At 39.0% G+C, this 16,927-nt stretch overlaps 2 protein-coding genes across 3 annotated transcripts in view; one reads left to right on the top strand and one right to left on the bottom strand.

The window, feature by feature from the left end:
• Nucleotides 1–16,927, bottom strand: part of ESR1 (estrogen receptor 1) — a 404,881-nt gene that overhangs the window by 333,433 nt on the left and 54,521 nt on the right. The gene's annotated exons all lie outside the window — the stretch shown is intronic.
• On the top strand, nt 15,433–15,741 carry LOC148776361 (uncharacterized protein C14orf119 homolog). The gene has a single exon (XM_088840950.1). The coding sequence runs from the start codon at nt 15,433–15,435 to the stop codon at nt 15,739–15,741; it is 309 nt and encodes a 102-aa protein (XP_088697076.1).

Raw genomic sequence — 16,927 nt, 5'->3', positions numbered from 1 at the left:
AAACCATAAAGACACCACCAAAAAAAAAACCAAAAAAACTGTTAGAACTAATAAATGAATTCAGTAATGTCATGGGATACAAAATCAATATAAAGAAACTCGTGGTGTTTCTATACACTAATAATGAAATAACAAAAAGAAAAAATTTTTATCCTTTACAGTTGCATCAGAAAGAATAAAGTACCTAGAAATAAATCTAATCAAGGAGGGAAAAGACTTGTACACTGAAAATAAGAAGACTCTGATGAAAGAAATTAAAGAAGACACAAATAAATGGAAAGAAATTTCATTTTCATGGATTGGAAGAATTTATATTGTTAAAATGTCTATGCTACACTAAGAAATCTAGAAATTCAATGCAATTCCTATCAAAATTCCAAAGGTATGTTTCACAGAACTAGAACTAAAATTTATGAGGCACCTCAAACAATTTTGAATAGACAAAACAATATCTAGAAAGAACAAAGGTGGCAACCCACTCCAGTGCTCTCGCCTGGAAAATCCCATGGACGGAGGAGCCTTGTAGCCTGCAGTCCATGGGGTCGCTAAGAGTCAGGCACGACTGAGCAACCTCACTTTCTCTTTTCACTCTCATACATTGGATAAGGAAATGGCAACCCACTCCAGTATTCTTGTCTGGAGAATCCTAGGGACAGAGGAGCCTAGTGGGCTGCCTTCTATGGGGTCGCACAGAGTCGGACACGACTGAAGTGACAGCAGCAGCAGCAGCAGCATACAGCTTTAGTAATCAAAAGAGTATGGCGTTAGCACAAAACAGACACACAGACTAATGGAACAGAATAGAGAGCCCAGAAATAAACCCACACACATATGGGCAATTGTTGTTGTTAAGCTGCTCAGTCATGTCTGACTCTTTGCAATTCCATGGACTGCAGAATGCTAGGCTTCCCTAGCATGTCCTTCAGCATCTCCCAGAGCTTGCTCAAACTCATGTCCATTGAGTCAGTGATGCCATCCAACCATCTCATCCTCTGTCGTCCCCTTCTCCTGGCCTTCAGTCTTCCCCAGCATCAGGGTCTTTTCCAATGGGTCAGCTCTTCACATCAGGTGGCCAGAGTATTGGAGCTTCAGCTTCAGCATCAGTCCTTCCAATGAATATTCAGGACTTATTTCCTTCAGGATTGACTGGTTTGATCTCCTTGCTCTCCAAGGGACCCTCAAGAGTCTTCTCCAGCACCACAATTCAAAAGCATCAGTCCTTCAGTGTTCAGCCTTCTTCACGGTCCAACTCTCACATCCATACATGACTACTGGAAAAGCCACAGCTTTGACTAGACAGAACTTTGTTGGCAAAGTAATGTCTCTGCTTTTTAATATGCTGTCTAGGTTGGTCATAGATTTTCTTCCAAGGAGCAAGCATCTTTTAATACGGACAATTAATTTACACCAAATGAGTGAAGAATGCACAATAGAGAAAGAATACTGTCTTCAGCTGCTGATGTTAGGAAAATTGGACTGCCACAAGCAAAGAGTGAAACCAGACCGCTGTGCTACACCGTACACACAATTAACTCGGAATGAATTAATGACTTGATGTAAGACTCTGAACCATATGCTTCCTAAATGAAAACACAGGAAGTAACCTCACTGGCATAAGTCCTGGTGATGCTTTATGGATCTGGCTCCATAGGCAAAGGAAACAAAAGCAGAAAAAAAAAAAAAGTAGGCTTTACATCAAAGTAAAAAGCTTCTGCATAGCAAAGGACACCATCATCAAAGTGAAAAGAAATGTACTAAATGAGAGAAAATATTTGAAACCCAAAGGAGGTTGATTTAAAGATGCAGACGTTAGGCAATTAAAAGACTAGGACCCAGATTTAAAATACAGCAGTTCATTTTCCCTTTGCCACATGGAGCCAAAACATTCATCAATTCTAAATGAAGCAGGACTAGAATTAACACCAGGACTATGAAGTGTGGGGGCTGTATATTAATTGTAGTCATGTATATTTATGTAAAATCACTTATTTACATATTTATTTATAAAATCTTAACAAGTGGCACCTTGCAGAAGGAAAATTTTCTTCACTTAAAAAAATAACTCAGTGGCATATTAGGTTGTTTTGCTTTTTTTAAGTGCATAGACTCAAGCAAGACCAGGAAGCAGAAAACAAACCAAATGATGAGCTGGAATATTTTCATAAAATAACAATCCAAGACACAATATTACAGAGGCTGGAATTACTCTCAAGATGGAAATAGGAGAAAAGAAGACAGGAAAACAGAGCACCAGGAATGTTGAAGTCTGAATTGTTCAAGAACTTCTTAAGAAGAGGGATACTTTATATTCTATTCTATTTCAAGATGCTTGTTTCTTGTGCTATAAACTTTTTCTTTGGTAAAATCTGGCATTAACTACAAGGTCTTGCCTGGGTGGCCCTTTGTGGAAATCAAAGGAAGAGAATAAATTCTCCCTCTGGCTCCACTCAGTGGACAAGCGGTGCAGGAAGTACAATGATCTGCATGGAATGAAGTAATTGAACAAGTTTTCTGGGAACATGTGTCTGTAGAAGACATAGGGAAATTGATCGTGACAAACTGAGAGTTGTGCCAGTCTTACCTAGATTGTACATGGTGCGATGAACCCTGATCACAGCTTGGTTTACACATGGGCATGTATGCTTCAGTTACGGCTTTTTGTAAACGCTACATGGCTTGACTTGTAGCATAGATTCAGACACATTTGATTAAGCTTTTATTGATTTTATAACTTTCAGGTTTCCACCAATCTTTTCCAGTTGTGATAAAGAAAGGTCCCAGAAGGACCCAGCCTCCTAATGATGGGAGGAATCAGGTTGCACGTCACCGAGAAGGACCCCTGAGTAAGGACCATCCCTACTTAGGTATGTCGCCTGACTCACATCACCCAAGACATTCACCAAGTGGAACCACACGGTGCACCATTTTTATCAAAAATGGATCCCAAGATATCCATTGTTTAGATATCAGCCACCAGGTGGTATTCTGCTGAGCAAAGCTCCATCACTTGGCTCTCAGGGCTGGACATGCCAAGGAAACATTTGAATATTTAAATACAACAAAAAGTATCTAACTTGTAAATGGATTTGTAATATATTATAGTAACATAACCATACTATCTCATGCAATGGAAATCACAAGAATATTTTTTATTTTGAGTTTTCATTGTTGCTGTTGTTACTCCAGAGTACATAATCATTTTTATTTTTCCATATGACCAAAAAATACAGAAAGGCTACTTTGAGAAATAACCTTATGCTATTTTTTTTCATTTTGAAAAATTACCCTTTTGTGATTTAATATTGAGAACAGCTGAGAAATTAGCATAGGCAGCTTTTATAATGCCCAGTTCTGCCAGTAGTTCAATGTAAGACCTTGGGTGAGTCAACCACTCCCCCCATCTTCCGTTTTCCTCCTCTATAATATAAAGGATTGGGCTAGACTTTCTGTTAAGCCCCCTGAAGTTTCAACATACTGTCATTTTATGATTCTGAATGAATGATTACTATTGTTTCTGTTCAATTATTATGGAATAATTTATAAAGAACAAACAGGTTGAAGACTATTAAAGAAATGCATAAAAACGAACTGAAGAGATAAGATTGTTTTTAAGCTCCACTGATGAAAGAAGGCCCTGTGAGGCATATATAGTAATGAAAGTAGTTTGCTTCTTAGCACCTATTTTGCTACCTTTATCAGGAAAAGCAAACAAACCAGCCCATAGCTAACAAAACTGTCCAAAAATTCCTGCCCTATTTTTATCTTGCAGGTGTCTCTACAGAACGCTAAATAGCCAAGACATGAAACTACAAATAATTCACATGGCATGACCCCTACTTTCATAGCAGCACTATTTCCAATAGCCAAGAAATGGAAACAACCTAAATGTCCATCGACAGAGGAATGGATAAAGAAATGTAATATGTATACACAATGGAATATTACTCAGCCATAAAATGGAATGAATTTGAGTCAGTTCTAGTGAGGTGGATGAGCCTAGAGCCTATGGTACAGAGTGAATTAAGTCAGAAAGAGAAAAACTAATGTTGCATATTAATGCAGATGTATGAAATCTAGAAAAATAGTATCAATGAACCCATTTGCAGGGAAGGAATAGAGACGCAGACATAGAAAACACACTTGTGGGTAGTGGGGGAAGGAGAGAGTGAGACAAATGGAGAAAATAGCATCGACATGTATACACTACCATGTGTGAAATAGACAGCTGGTGAGAAGTTGCTGTATAACACAGGGAGCCCAGCCTGATGCTCCGTGATGACCTAGAGGGGTGGGGTGAAGGGAGGGGAGGGAGGGGATATATGTATAACTGTGGCTGATTCACTTTGTTATATGGCAGAAACCAATGACACACTGTAAAGCAAGTTTCCTCCAATTAAAAAATAAACTTAAAAAAAAGAGATAAATGGGGGGAAAAAACATGTGGTACATATATACAAAGGAATACTCAGTTCAGTTCAGTTCAGTCGCTCTGTCGTGTCCGACTCTTTGCGACGCCATGAATCACAGCATGCCAGGCCTCCCTGTCCATCACCACTAAGGCATAAATAAGAATGAAATAATGCCATTTAAAGCAACATGCGGAACCCAGAGATTCTCACACTAAGGGAAGTAAGTCATAAGAGAGGGACATGCCATATGATACCATTTATATGTGGAAACTAAAATATGGCACAAATTAGCTATCTATGAAACAGACTCACAGACATAAAGAACAGACTCGTGGTTGCCAAGGGAGAAGATGGGTGGGAGAGATGGATTGAGAGTTTGGGGTTAGCAGATGCAAGTCACTATATATAATAGAATGGACAAACAGCAAAGTCCTACTGTATAACACAAAGAACTCGATTCAATATCTCTGATAAACCAGAATAAAAAGAATATGAAAAATGCATATATACGTATAATGGATTCACTTTGCTATATGGCAGAAATTAATACAATATTATAAATCAACAATACTTTAGTAAAAGAAATTTTTGGAAAAGAATTCACAGGGCGTGAACATTGAACTTCAAAACTCTCCATGATTTCAGAGATGGCATACAGCTTTCTATTCCTAAGGTTTTATAAGCTTCCTTAAAGTCTATAAACTGCCTTGTTTCCAAATAGAATTGAGGGTAAAAACCACCCTACATCTAGCCCTAGAAGTGGCCTCTGTGTTTTGAAGCAGACTTTAATAGGTTCCTCAAGGTCAGACCATTGCCTTATTATAGGAAAGTTATTACAAGATGATGTCATTTCTGGCTTTCAGTTTGTCTAGAAAACTACCTACTTTCTCAGTTTAATATACCACACTCCAGCATATCTCTTTTTTTGCCTCCTTAGTGTGGCATCTGATCTCAGAACCAAAACTTTCATCTTTGATCTAGTCAGACATAGAGAAACATGTGGGAGAAGACACAAACAAGTGAAGCTTCCAGATGAGAACTTCTCCTTCGGGGGAAACAGCAGCTGAGTGAGTTCTTGGTAATAACATGAGCTCACTCTGTTCGAGAGTAACAACTTGAGTAGCTGACCTGAGGGCAGGATCCAAGGTTCTAGGCCAGCTTCACCCCCATCTGCTCTGACCATAGCACACTTCCTCCAGACTCTTGGGGTCTTGCTTTCAACCATCTGGGTGCATTGAAGAAAGATGAGAAGGAAAGCAAGAGACAAGAGGGATGGAAACTTTTTAATATGTCCCTAAAAGCCTCTTTATAGAGATGAGTAATAAAAAAGATTGAGGCCAGCAAACATATTCAACCTTTCCACATTTTCTCTAAACAGTTGTAAAACTGAGAGTCTTCTAAGGTCAGAGTTAAAGTAATACAGCCATGTTTTTGTATTTTAAATGGTTTTTAGTGGAATGCTAAAATAGCCTCAGCACTAGTAAAAGGCCTAGTCAAGAGTCTTTTTGATCTGACTCAGGAGGAGAAAATAGGACCCACCAAATAGGGAGGTTAGATCACTTTGATGTGAACTCTCACCTTAAAGCCAAGTACGCTCTGTGCATCTCCGTCCACACACCCTCAACTTCTCCTCTAATCAAAGCACAATATACTGTGAGATCACCTAGTTGATTCTGCCCAATCATAATTTATTATTCTTGATTCTTTCAAAACACATTAATTGAATGCCTATGATGTGTCTGACACTGTGCTAAGTTCTGGGGATACAGCAATGGACAGAACGCCAAACCCTGCCCTCCCAAATCCTATAGTCTAGTGTAGGGAAACAGAAAAATAAATCAGTAAGGCACACAGTAGGTTTGAAGGTGATAAAGAGAGAAAATAAAGTAAGGAGGAGAGTGCACTACAAGCAGAAAAAAGGAGGAAGTTGGAGAGGCCACAGTGTCAAATAGGGTGGTCAGGGAAAGCCTTTCCCCAAGAGAAGTATGGATAACGTCCTCAAGAAAATCAAGAGTGAGTGAGCCCTGTGATTGAGGAAAGAGCAAATGTCAAAGTTCTAGATCTTTCAAGGAATATTGACCTCAGTATGCCTGAAGTAGAATAAGTAAGAGTTAGAAGTCAAAGAGGTAAGGATGGATGGGACACAAATTTGGCTTTTACTAAGTGTAACCGGAAATTATTGGGAGCTTTTGAACAAAGTCATGACATTATGTTACTTCTGTTTTAAGTTGTAGGGCTGACAGATTATAAGCCAAAAAGAAAAAAGCAGGGAAATGAGTTACCAGGTTGCTCCAACACTCCAGGTAAGAATGGTGATAGATAGACCCAAGGCAATGGGCATGAAAGTGATGGGAAGTGGTTATATTTCAGAAATGCTTTTATCCTAAACCCAAAAGTATATCAAACCAGTCAATCTTAAAGGAAATTAACCCTGAATATTCATTAGAAGGATTGATGCTGAAGCTGAAGCTCCACCTGATGCAAAGAGCCAACTCATTGGAAAAGACCCTGATGCTGGGAAAGATTGAAGGCAGGAGGAGAAGGGGATGACAGAGGATGAGATGGTTGGATGGCATCACCGACTCAATGGACATGAGTTTGAGTAAACTCTGGGAGATGGTGAAGGACAAGGAAGCCTGGAGTGCTGCCATTCATGGGGTCAAAATGAGTTGGACACAACTGAGTGACTGAACAACAGGATTCTTGGGTGTTTAGATTGAGAGCATGGAAGAGGGGAGTTAAGTATTACTCCGTGATATTTGGCATAGGATCAGAAGGAAGAATTTGCTCTAAGTTAAGATGGGACACACTGTGAGATGAGTACGCTTAGGTATGTTTGTTTTTAGACATGATAAGTTTGAGCAACCTCTTAGGCATCCAGGTGAGTGGTCAAGTAGGCAGGGACAAGTCTAGAGTTTAAGGGGAGAGAAGATGATAGATGGTATTTAAAGCCATGACACAAAATGTGATTGACACCAAGAAGAGAAGTCCAAGGACCAGACCCTGGGGAGCTCCAACTTTGAGAGACTAGAAATTAGGAGCAACAAGCCAAAGATACTAAGAAAGAGCAGTCAGTTTAGAAGGAAAAAACCTTGGACAGTGGACTATACTGGAGTAAAGGGAAGTCTCCGGATGAAGGGGATGATCAACTGGGTCAAGTTCGGCTGACAGGTCAAATAAATAAGGACTGAAAATGGATACTGGGTTTAGCAATTGTGCCAAGTCAGGTCAAGGAGGGCTGAGTGCTGTTGTAATGTGGCCACTAGCCTGAACAAAAGAAATCGATCAAGTCTCTGGCTAATTAATTAGGCTTCAAGGGAAAAGCCTTTATCATCTTCAGTGGCTCTTTGTTTCATAAATATTACTTGAGAAGGAGAGCTTTATTCTCTCTGCAGTGACAGTCAGACTTTAGAGTAGAACTGCTTAGCTCACAATGGATGGTGTCATTTCACGTGAAGTACAGATTGTTTTTGCCTCCTAGACTTTGGAGATCATAGACGGTTTTCTTCCTTAATTGCAATTTTTTCCAAATCTTACCCGGAATGAAAAAAAAATGTATATTTCCTTTGACTATTTTGATTTGAAGGATATTTTTTCCATTTTTCTCTTCTTCTGAAGGTTTTCTGAAGGTTTTATGAGCATCTCAGATTTCTCCCATTTCTCGTCCCTTCCCAATCTCTGATTCCTCTGCACTAGCAAAATCAATTTAACCTTGAGCATAAAATTCTGCATATTCTCAGAGCAGCAGATTGATGTCACTGACAGAATATGATAATTCAAAGAACAGGACAGCAAGAAGAAAGGCAGGTGAGGGGAAGACAAATAAGAGGAAAAGAGAGAAGAAACTGGAGGAGGTGGGCTTAACTGACCACGTGCTTTCATTATTTTCCATAAAAACAGGTTAAACCAGAAACTGCAAGATTTAGAAATTCCATGTCGATAAAGTCCAGCCACACATACACAAACTAAACAATTGCATACATTTAATAAATGAACACTATGGCAATATCTAGGGCTTCCCAGGTGGCACTAGTGGTAAAGAACCCATCTGCCAATGCAGGAGACATAAGAGACATGGGTTCAATCCCTAGGTCAGGAAGATCTGCTGGAGAAGGGTATGGCAACCCACTCCAGTATTCTTGCCTGGAGAATCTCATGGACAGAGGAGCCTGGAGGGCACCAGTCTGTAGGGTCACAAAGAGTCGGACATGACTGAAGCAATTTAAAAATACATGCATGCATGGCAATATCCATGCACCTCAAATAATGATATTGTTTGGCAACTAGCATCAAAATTCACTCAAATAATCAACTTTGAAAAACACTTCTTATTTGCATAATTTTTTCAAGCTGATTTATGTGTATAGAAATTGCTTCATTCTCAGGGGTTGGCAGTACAAACCAAAACAATGAGTCTGAAGGATCTTGCCATGTTATCGCAATCCTAAATCTTAAAGCATACCAACAGTTGAAGATGTCAAGTAGTTAATGAGTATGTTACAAAAGTGCAATTTTAACATTCTCATTTATTCATTATGGTAAATCTCATAGCACAAGCAGCAAATAAAAGTTACCATGCCCTACAATAGATTTGATTTCTTTGGTATTCTTGGCACTTTCAAAAGAAGAAAATAAAGGAAAGGTACACTCTCCAGTTGCAATGAATTAATTACTTTATTTGTCCATTAGTCTTACTAGAACCTTGCAGTTCCAGAAAATGCTGAACTCAACAGATGTATTTTTCCTATGATACCCTTTTAAAAAGAGACAGCAGTGAAGCACTCAGAAGAAACATTATACTGTCAGAACTTGCAGAAATATTTTCTGAATGTAAACAAACATTTTCAGGAAAAAAGGAAGGATATCAAATGTTCAAGGAAATAAATGCTGAAAACATTTTAAAGTACCATGTTTAAAATAGCATTTTAATAGTATATTGTAGTCTTTTCCACTGCAGTGAATTTGACACCTTGAAAAGAAAGTGAATATCTTTTTTTCCCCTGTCTTTGCCATTTGAAACTGTTATTTTTATTATCCTGGTGACAATATTTTGGAAACATGCATGGGGGACGTGCAACAACATTATAAATTTCTAAGGAAACAACTGCAGTATTAATATGAAGAGGAAATTCAAAATTTGGAAGTAATATTTAGGAAAACAGTATTTTAAAGTAAAGCAGCTTGGAAAATAACATTTCCCTCTATATTCTAAATCAATAAAAACATTTTAGATTGCTTCCGTTTTGCCACTGCTGATTTTTTCTTTATTCTCCCAGAGGGTAAGGTTTATGTTATTAAAAAAATAATAAAGCCATATTAAGATTCAGCCTCTAGAGGCTGAATTCCTAGTAACTGCAGGTGTATGGCACTTACTGCTAATTGGATGTGGCTGCTTTTAGCAAATCTGGTAGCTGCTAAAAGCAACTGTTGCTGTAGTGTTGCCTCATCAACACCATCCGCCTCTCCTCTGCCAACGCTGCATATCGGCAAAATCTGCCTGCCAAAATGCCGAGCCAACTCCTTCGTTTGAATGCATAGACACAGAAACCGTGAAGAGCCACCTACAAGGGTACTGCAAGAACATGTGAACCTCTTAATGCACATTACATATTCCTATTAAAACAGTATTACAGTAAATTATCTCCTTGTTATGACATTTTTTCAAGTCTCATGCCTTGTGAAGTGGGCTACAAAAGGAAATGCTGTTAGTATTTTCTTAAGTATCTGCCCTCGAGTGTGCTACAACTGGCTGGTAGACTTGAGTTCTGGAAAATATTGTGAAGTTATACCTGTGTCTCGTATCATCGTTTGGATATATGTAGGATGCTTGCTCTGAGAAGACTAAAATTACTTTGTTAAAAATTGAACCACGGGTTCAATGTATACTTATGGCTATTTCACATTGTGTGACAGAAACCAGCACAGCAATGTAAAGGAATTATCCTCCAATTAAAAATCAGTCTTGAGAATTGGACCACGTTTACCAGTTCCACATAAATTTCCTGGTTTAAATATTAATGCTTTACATTTTTTCCCTAAATTTACACCTTCAGTACATTCTACCAGTTCTACCATCCAACAATAATCTCATGAAACATCAAGGTCAGATAAAAATGCCCTATGTACGTCATCATTCTTATTCTTATTCCAAGACTCTCTTTGTTTTACTGTCTACATTAAATACAGTCTATAGGGATAAACTGAGTTATTGGAAGTGAATAAGTGAAGAGAGAAAAATCCAGAAGTAGTGACTTTAAAATAATCAGACTTTAACTCTCAGATGGCCAGTATGATTTGGACCAATCACATACAAATATTACACAAATAAATATTATGCTTCTTCCTGCTTCATACCTGGGACCCCATAGATCATGACTCACAAGAAATTCCAACCATCTCCCTAAAGAAGTTCGTATCATCATTTCAAGAAAATTTGCCCAAAGTCATATGGTGAAGTCAGGGTTAGCCAAAAACTGAGCTCTCTAATGTTGACTCCTTGCTGGCTCAGATGGTAAAGAATCTGCCTGCAGTGTGGGAGACCTGGGCTCTATCCCTAGGTCAGGAAGATCCCCTGGAGAAGGAAATAGCAACCTATTCCAGTATTCTTACCTGGAGAATTCCATGGACAGAAGAGCCTGGCAGGCTACAGTCCATGGGGTCACAAAGAATCAGGTATGACTGAACGACTAACACTTTCATTGCTAACACCTAGCAGATTATCCTGCTTCCTTAAAAACTTAATTGCCTATTTGACCTTGTTTTAAGTGTCTGAAGACTGGTATTGAGACCATTTATACTAATATATTGCAGTTCATCTAGATTGCCTGTTTCTACTGCATTTCATATGAATTTTTTTCTCCACTTGGGTTTGTTTTCCAGTTTTCTTCTCAAAATTTCTTGGGTTCCTGGAACACATCTTGGTTCCATCCTGCCTAGAGACAGGATGAACAGTATGAACTCTGACTTTTGCTTTCCAGTTGAGAGAATGTGGTTAAAAAAAAAAAAAAACTGGTCCTAAAAATTAGCCCTGATTTCCAGACCAGAGATGACCTGATTCAATGGCTTCTCAAATCCCATGTCTTCTAATCTGATGCCAAAATAAAGCACCTATCAGAGAGGTCTTGCTTTTAGGGTTAGAGTTCCAAAGGAAGGGCTTCTACTTCAAGAAGGTAAGATGGTTGTCTCTTAACTTTGAAGGAAAAGCCCTTTGGAAAGCTTGGTAAAATTGCAGCTGATCATGATAAAAGTTTTCAGTGGAAATCCAGAAAAAGTTCTTCATCTGAGACATCTTTCTGCGGCTTCTAAAGGAAAATGACAAAATATCCCTTTTAAAATACCTAGAAGTAGAGCAAGTCCACCTATAAGACTGAAAGCTCTATGTTCATCAGTGTTGTTAGGGAACATTGGCCCAAACCTGGAAAGGAGGTAAAGAGAGGAAACCCACAGCACCTTACCCCCATCCCATCACTTTCTTCAATTAAAACAATATTTTCACCACTTCATATTAGTTGTGATGGCTAAAATGCAGAAGATGGGCAATAACAAGTGTTGATCAGGATGTGGATAAATTGGAATCCTCATACAGTAGGAATGTAAAATTTTGTAACCATCTGGCAGTTCCTCAAAATGCTAAGCATAGAGCTACCACATGACTCAGCAATTTCATTCTTAGGTACATACCCAGGAGAATCAAAAACATATATCCACACAAAAAGCTTGTAGAAAAACATTCATAGTGGCATTATTTACAATAGCCAAAAAGTGGAAACCCAAACAACCATCAGCTGATGAGTAGAAAACCAAAACGTACTATATCCACACAATGGAATATTATTTGGCAATATAAATAATGAAGTACTGATACATGCTATACCATGAATGACCCTTGGAAACATTATGGTAAGTGAAATAAGATACAAAAGATCAGACATTATACTGTTTCATTTATATAAAATGTCCAGAATAAAACTCCACAGAGAAATAAAGGAACTGAAAATGTGCTAAGATTAGATTGTGGATGCGCTAGGTGGTGGCATAAAACATGGAATATACTAAAAACTCCTGAACTGTATGTACTTTAAATGGGTGAATTTTATACTATGTGAAATATAATAAAAATTATGTGAAACATACATTAATTATACAAATATAATATAAATCTCTATGCTGCTGCTGCTGCTAAGTCACTTCAGTCGTGTCCGACTCCGTGTGACCCCATAGACGGAAGACCACCAGGCTCCCCCGTCCCTGGGATTCTCCAGGCAAGAACACTGGAGTGGGTTGCCATTTCCTTCTCCAATGCATGAAAGTGAAACGTGAAAGTGAAGTCGCTCAGTCGTGGCCAACTCTTCTCGACCCCATGGACTGCAGCCCATCACGCTCCTCCATCGATGGGATTTTCCAGGCAACAGTACTGGAGTGGCTTGCCGTTGCCTTCTCCAATAAATCTCTATAAAGCTGTGAAAAAAATTTTAAAGCATTATCACATACATTATCACATTGGTTCTTCAAATGTATCCTCAGAAACAATGGCTGTAAAGAGCAGATGAGACACTCTATGCAACAAAACACAGAAAAGAAAAGCAGCAGCTACTTTTAAAATGTAAAGTCTGTAGTCATGAAGAGTAGGCTGGGTATTTACCACTCAGAAATATTTCTGTAGTAAAAGAAAAAAGTTACTAGGGGTTTGCCTCCCACAGCCCATCTGCCTGTTCAATGATTCATTCATTAAAGACTCTTGCAGTCACCCAGAATATATCTGTAATGTGCTTGCTGACTACATCCACCATCTAAGAGCTTTCAGGGAACAAAATGTTCCATCCATCACTCTTTCAATTTATGCACTACTAATTGACTAAAAGGAAAGGGGGGTTTAGACCTTTGGTTAGTCTACATTTTACAGCCATTCAGTAAAAAGAAAAAAAATTTTTTGTGTGTGCAAATGACAACATTGATGCCTGAGATATGAGGAATGTTAAACAACCTAAGAATTTGTGGCCAATACTAGAAAATCAATAGCAAAATCTGACATAGCACTTTCTCCATAACTCATAGATCTAGCAAGCTGCATATATTAATTCCAATAAATGCCACAGCAACCCATTATTAACTGTAGTTCACACACGAGAAGGCGAGGCTCTGAGTAGCTTGCTCAGTGTCACGCAGCTCATAAGTGGGGCAGAGACTGGATCAGCACCAAACACTCAGACTCCAGAAACTGTGTCCTTGAGCTAGTCTACTCACTCCTCATCTAAATACAGGTTTGATATAGAAAAGATCTGCCACATATTATGCTTTCTATAATAATATTTTTAGTCAAAATAAAACTGAAAATCAAATTCATATAGTAACCCAAATTTGTACCTTTCATCACCTTGAGTCTTCCTCAGCCAGATTGATTTACGTTACGTATAGCACTTCAGTTGAGTTACCATATCAGTTTAGTGTTTGTTATAAAACACAACACTATGGTGCTGAAGAAGACTCTTGAGGGTCCCTTAGACTGCAAGGAGATCCAACCAGTCAATCCTAGAGAAAATCAACCCTGGATATTCATTGGAAGGGGTGATACTGAAGTTGAAGCTCCAGTACTTTGGTCACCTGATGTGAAGAGCCAACTCATTGGAAAAGACCCTGATGCTGGGAAAGATTGAGAGCAGGAGGAGAAGGGGACGACAGAGGATGAAATGGTTGGATGACATCACCGACTCAATGGACAGAATTTGAGCAAACTCCAGAAGACAGTGAAGGGAATGAAGTCTGGCGTGTTGCAGTCCATGGGGTCTCAAAGAGTCAGACATGACATAGTGACTGAACAACAACAGTGAAACACAAAGCCATCATGAACCATTTAATAAATTTATTGGAACCCGTATATGGATAGTTGTTACAGGGACAATTTTTTTTAATTGGAAAAAAAAATTTTTTTGGCCACACACCATAGCATGTAGAATCTTAGTTCTCCTACCAGGGATTGAATCCTCACCCTGCACTGGAAGTGTGGAGTCTTAACCACTTGACCACCAGAGAAGTACAGTGACAATTTTAAATTATCGTCCTCTTTGTGGCCTATCTCTAAAATAATACAAATCTCACAAAGTTTAAAAGGCAAAAAATCAATCAATCAAACATTGCATCTACATACTTCTCAAGAGAAAAAAAAGCGAGAGGGGATCATTGTTCTCTTCTCATTGAAATAATATATATTTTTTAACTGAATGATGTGTTCCTGGAGTAATAAAGAATTAGCCAATAGCCTATCAGCAAGAACAGCGATCGATCTACTTGTATTTGGAGGGCCACAAGTTTGATTAACTTCAGCACTTCCACTGTTTAAAAAAGAAAGCACAGGCAGGAATTCAAGTAGAATCAATAATTTGTTCATGATTATCCTAATGGAATATGTCTAAAAGGAAGCAAAATATATAGAATTAGTGTATGATCCAGCAATCCCATGCTAGGTATGTATCCAAAAGAATTGAAATCAGGGTCTCATAAAGATACTTGCATAACCATGTTCATACTTGCGTTCCCCACAATAACCAAGAGATAGAAGCAACCCAAATGTCCATAGACAGATAAGTGGTGCATTCATACAGCACTCAATTACCGTCTTATGTCCTTTCTGTATTCCCAGTCTGTGAGACCTGAAGAAAAGTAATAAGGACTTATATTTCTTTGTGTCTATAACACCCAGCACATTCATGCATTTACACAATAATATTGATTGAATGCCTACATTCTTGGCCCTATTCTAGGTGTAATGATCACCAGTGTACAACAAAGACACCGTCACTAAATACATGACTGGTGAACTTGATTGTAATGATTCTATTAAACTGAATTAAAGGGGTTGGCCCTCCTTAGGGTTTCCAGGAAACATGGAAGTGGCCGCGATCGTTGGAGTCTGAACCCTGTTGTGACGATCTCTGGGTGCCCTGTGAGAGAAAAGGGGAGGGAAAGTGTATTGGACCAGTATTAATCATTGGTTTTTTTCTTTACTCAACCTGAAACACAGAAGGAGATGAAGTGTATTCTTCACTGGTTTGCCAGCTGGTCAGGTCCTCAGCGTGAACGTTTCCTTCAGGACCTGGTAGCTAAGGCAGTACCAGGAAAATTACAGCCATTGCTGGAAAGTCTGGAGCAGCTTAGTGTGTCTGGAGCAAACCGACCACCTTGTATCTTTGAGTGCCAGTTACGTCTTTGGGATCAGTGGTTTCGAGGTTGGGCTGAGCAGGAACGCAATGAATTTGTCAGGCAGCTGGAGGTCAGTGAGCCAGAACTTGTGGCAAAGTTTTATCAAGCTGTGGCTGCTACAGCTGGTAAAGAATGACATTAAAAATCAAAGAAGATAGGCAGAGCTAATGCAGCCATGGCCACAACTTTACAGTGAGAACTTCAAATGTATCACTCAGAGATCTGGAGAAGGTGTCCCGATCAGCTGACTGAAACTACCTGACAAGTACAGGCCTGGTGATTTCAGCAGCCTGTCAACTGGACTCCTGCTGTAAGTGTTTTCCATCTGAGCAAATCCAGATCAGCAGCCTGCTTCCTAGCTTACTTCAAGAATTTAAAGACTTCCTTTGCAACTGTAACTGAATCTGTACATTATTACTCAAATCACCCCGGCTTGTAGGGTATCAGGTAGGGCATTTGTACAAGGTCATGACCTAGCTGGATTTGAATGGCCGGTCTCACTATCATTACCAAATTCTGGCATAATTTTGTAACATCCCCACTACTAGCTTTCCTCTTGATGATTTAGTAAAATTATGGAAAAATCAGGAGACAGAGATGTTTGATCCTTCACCCTGATGTTTGTTTGAATCCAAATAGCAGTGACGTTTTTTCTGAAGTATATGTGGCATCTTTTGAACTGGTAGCAGATGTTCCTATCTTATAAGTTTGCTTTACAACAATATGAAAACAAGTAACATTCTTTATAGGCTGAAGGATTTATTTTTTTATATCAAAATAAAGAACGAATTTTCAGAAAAAAATAAATAAGTAAATAAACTGAATTAAACACACACACAGTTAGTCAGTTCAGTTGCTCAGTCGTGCCTGACTGTTTGCCACCCCATGAACCACAGCTCGCCAGGCCTTCCTGTCCATCACCAACTCCCGGAGTTCACTCAAACTCATGTCCATCGAGTCGGTGATGCCATCCAACCATCTCATCCTCTGTTGTCCCCTTCTCCTCCTGCCCTCAATCTTTCCCTGCATCAGGGTCTTTTCAAATGAATCAGCCCTTCGCATCAGGTGGCCAAAGTATTGGAGTTTCAGCTTCCGCATCTTTAGGATGGACTGATCTTTAGAATGGACTGGTTGGATCTCCTGGCAGTCCAGGGGTCTCTCAAGAGTCTTCTCCAACACCACAGTTCAAAAGCATCAATTCTTTGATGCTCAGCCTTCTTTATAGTCCAACTCTCACATCCACACATGATTACTGGAAAAACCATAGCCTTGACTAGATAAACCTTTGTTGACAAAGTAATGTCTCTGCTTTTTATTAGGTT

The sequence above is a fragment of the Moschus berezovskii genome, chromosome 10 (assembly GCF_049115385.1).
Source record: "Moschus berezovskii isolate FMDL1 chromosome 10, NW_MosBer_1.0, whole genome shotgun sequence".
In the NCBI taxonomy this organism is placed as follows: domain Eukaryota; kingdom Metazoa; phylum Chordata; class Mammalia; order Artiodactyla; family Moschidae; genus Moschus; species Moschus berezovskii.
This window is presented reverse-complemented; position numbering and strand designations above follow the sequence as displayed.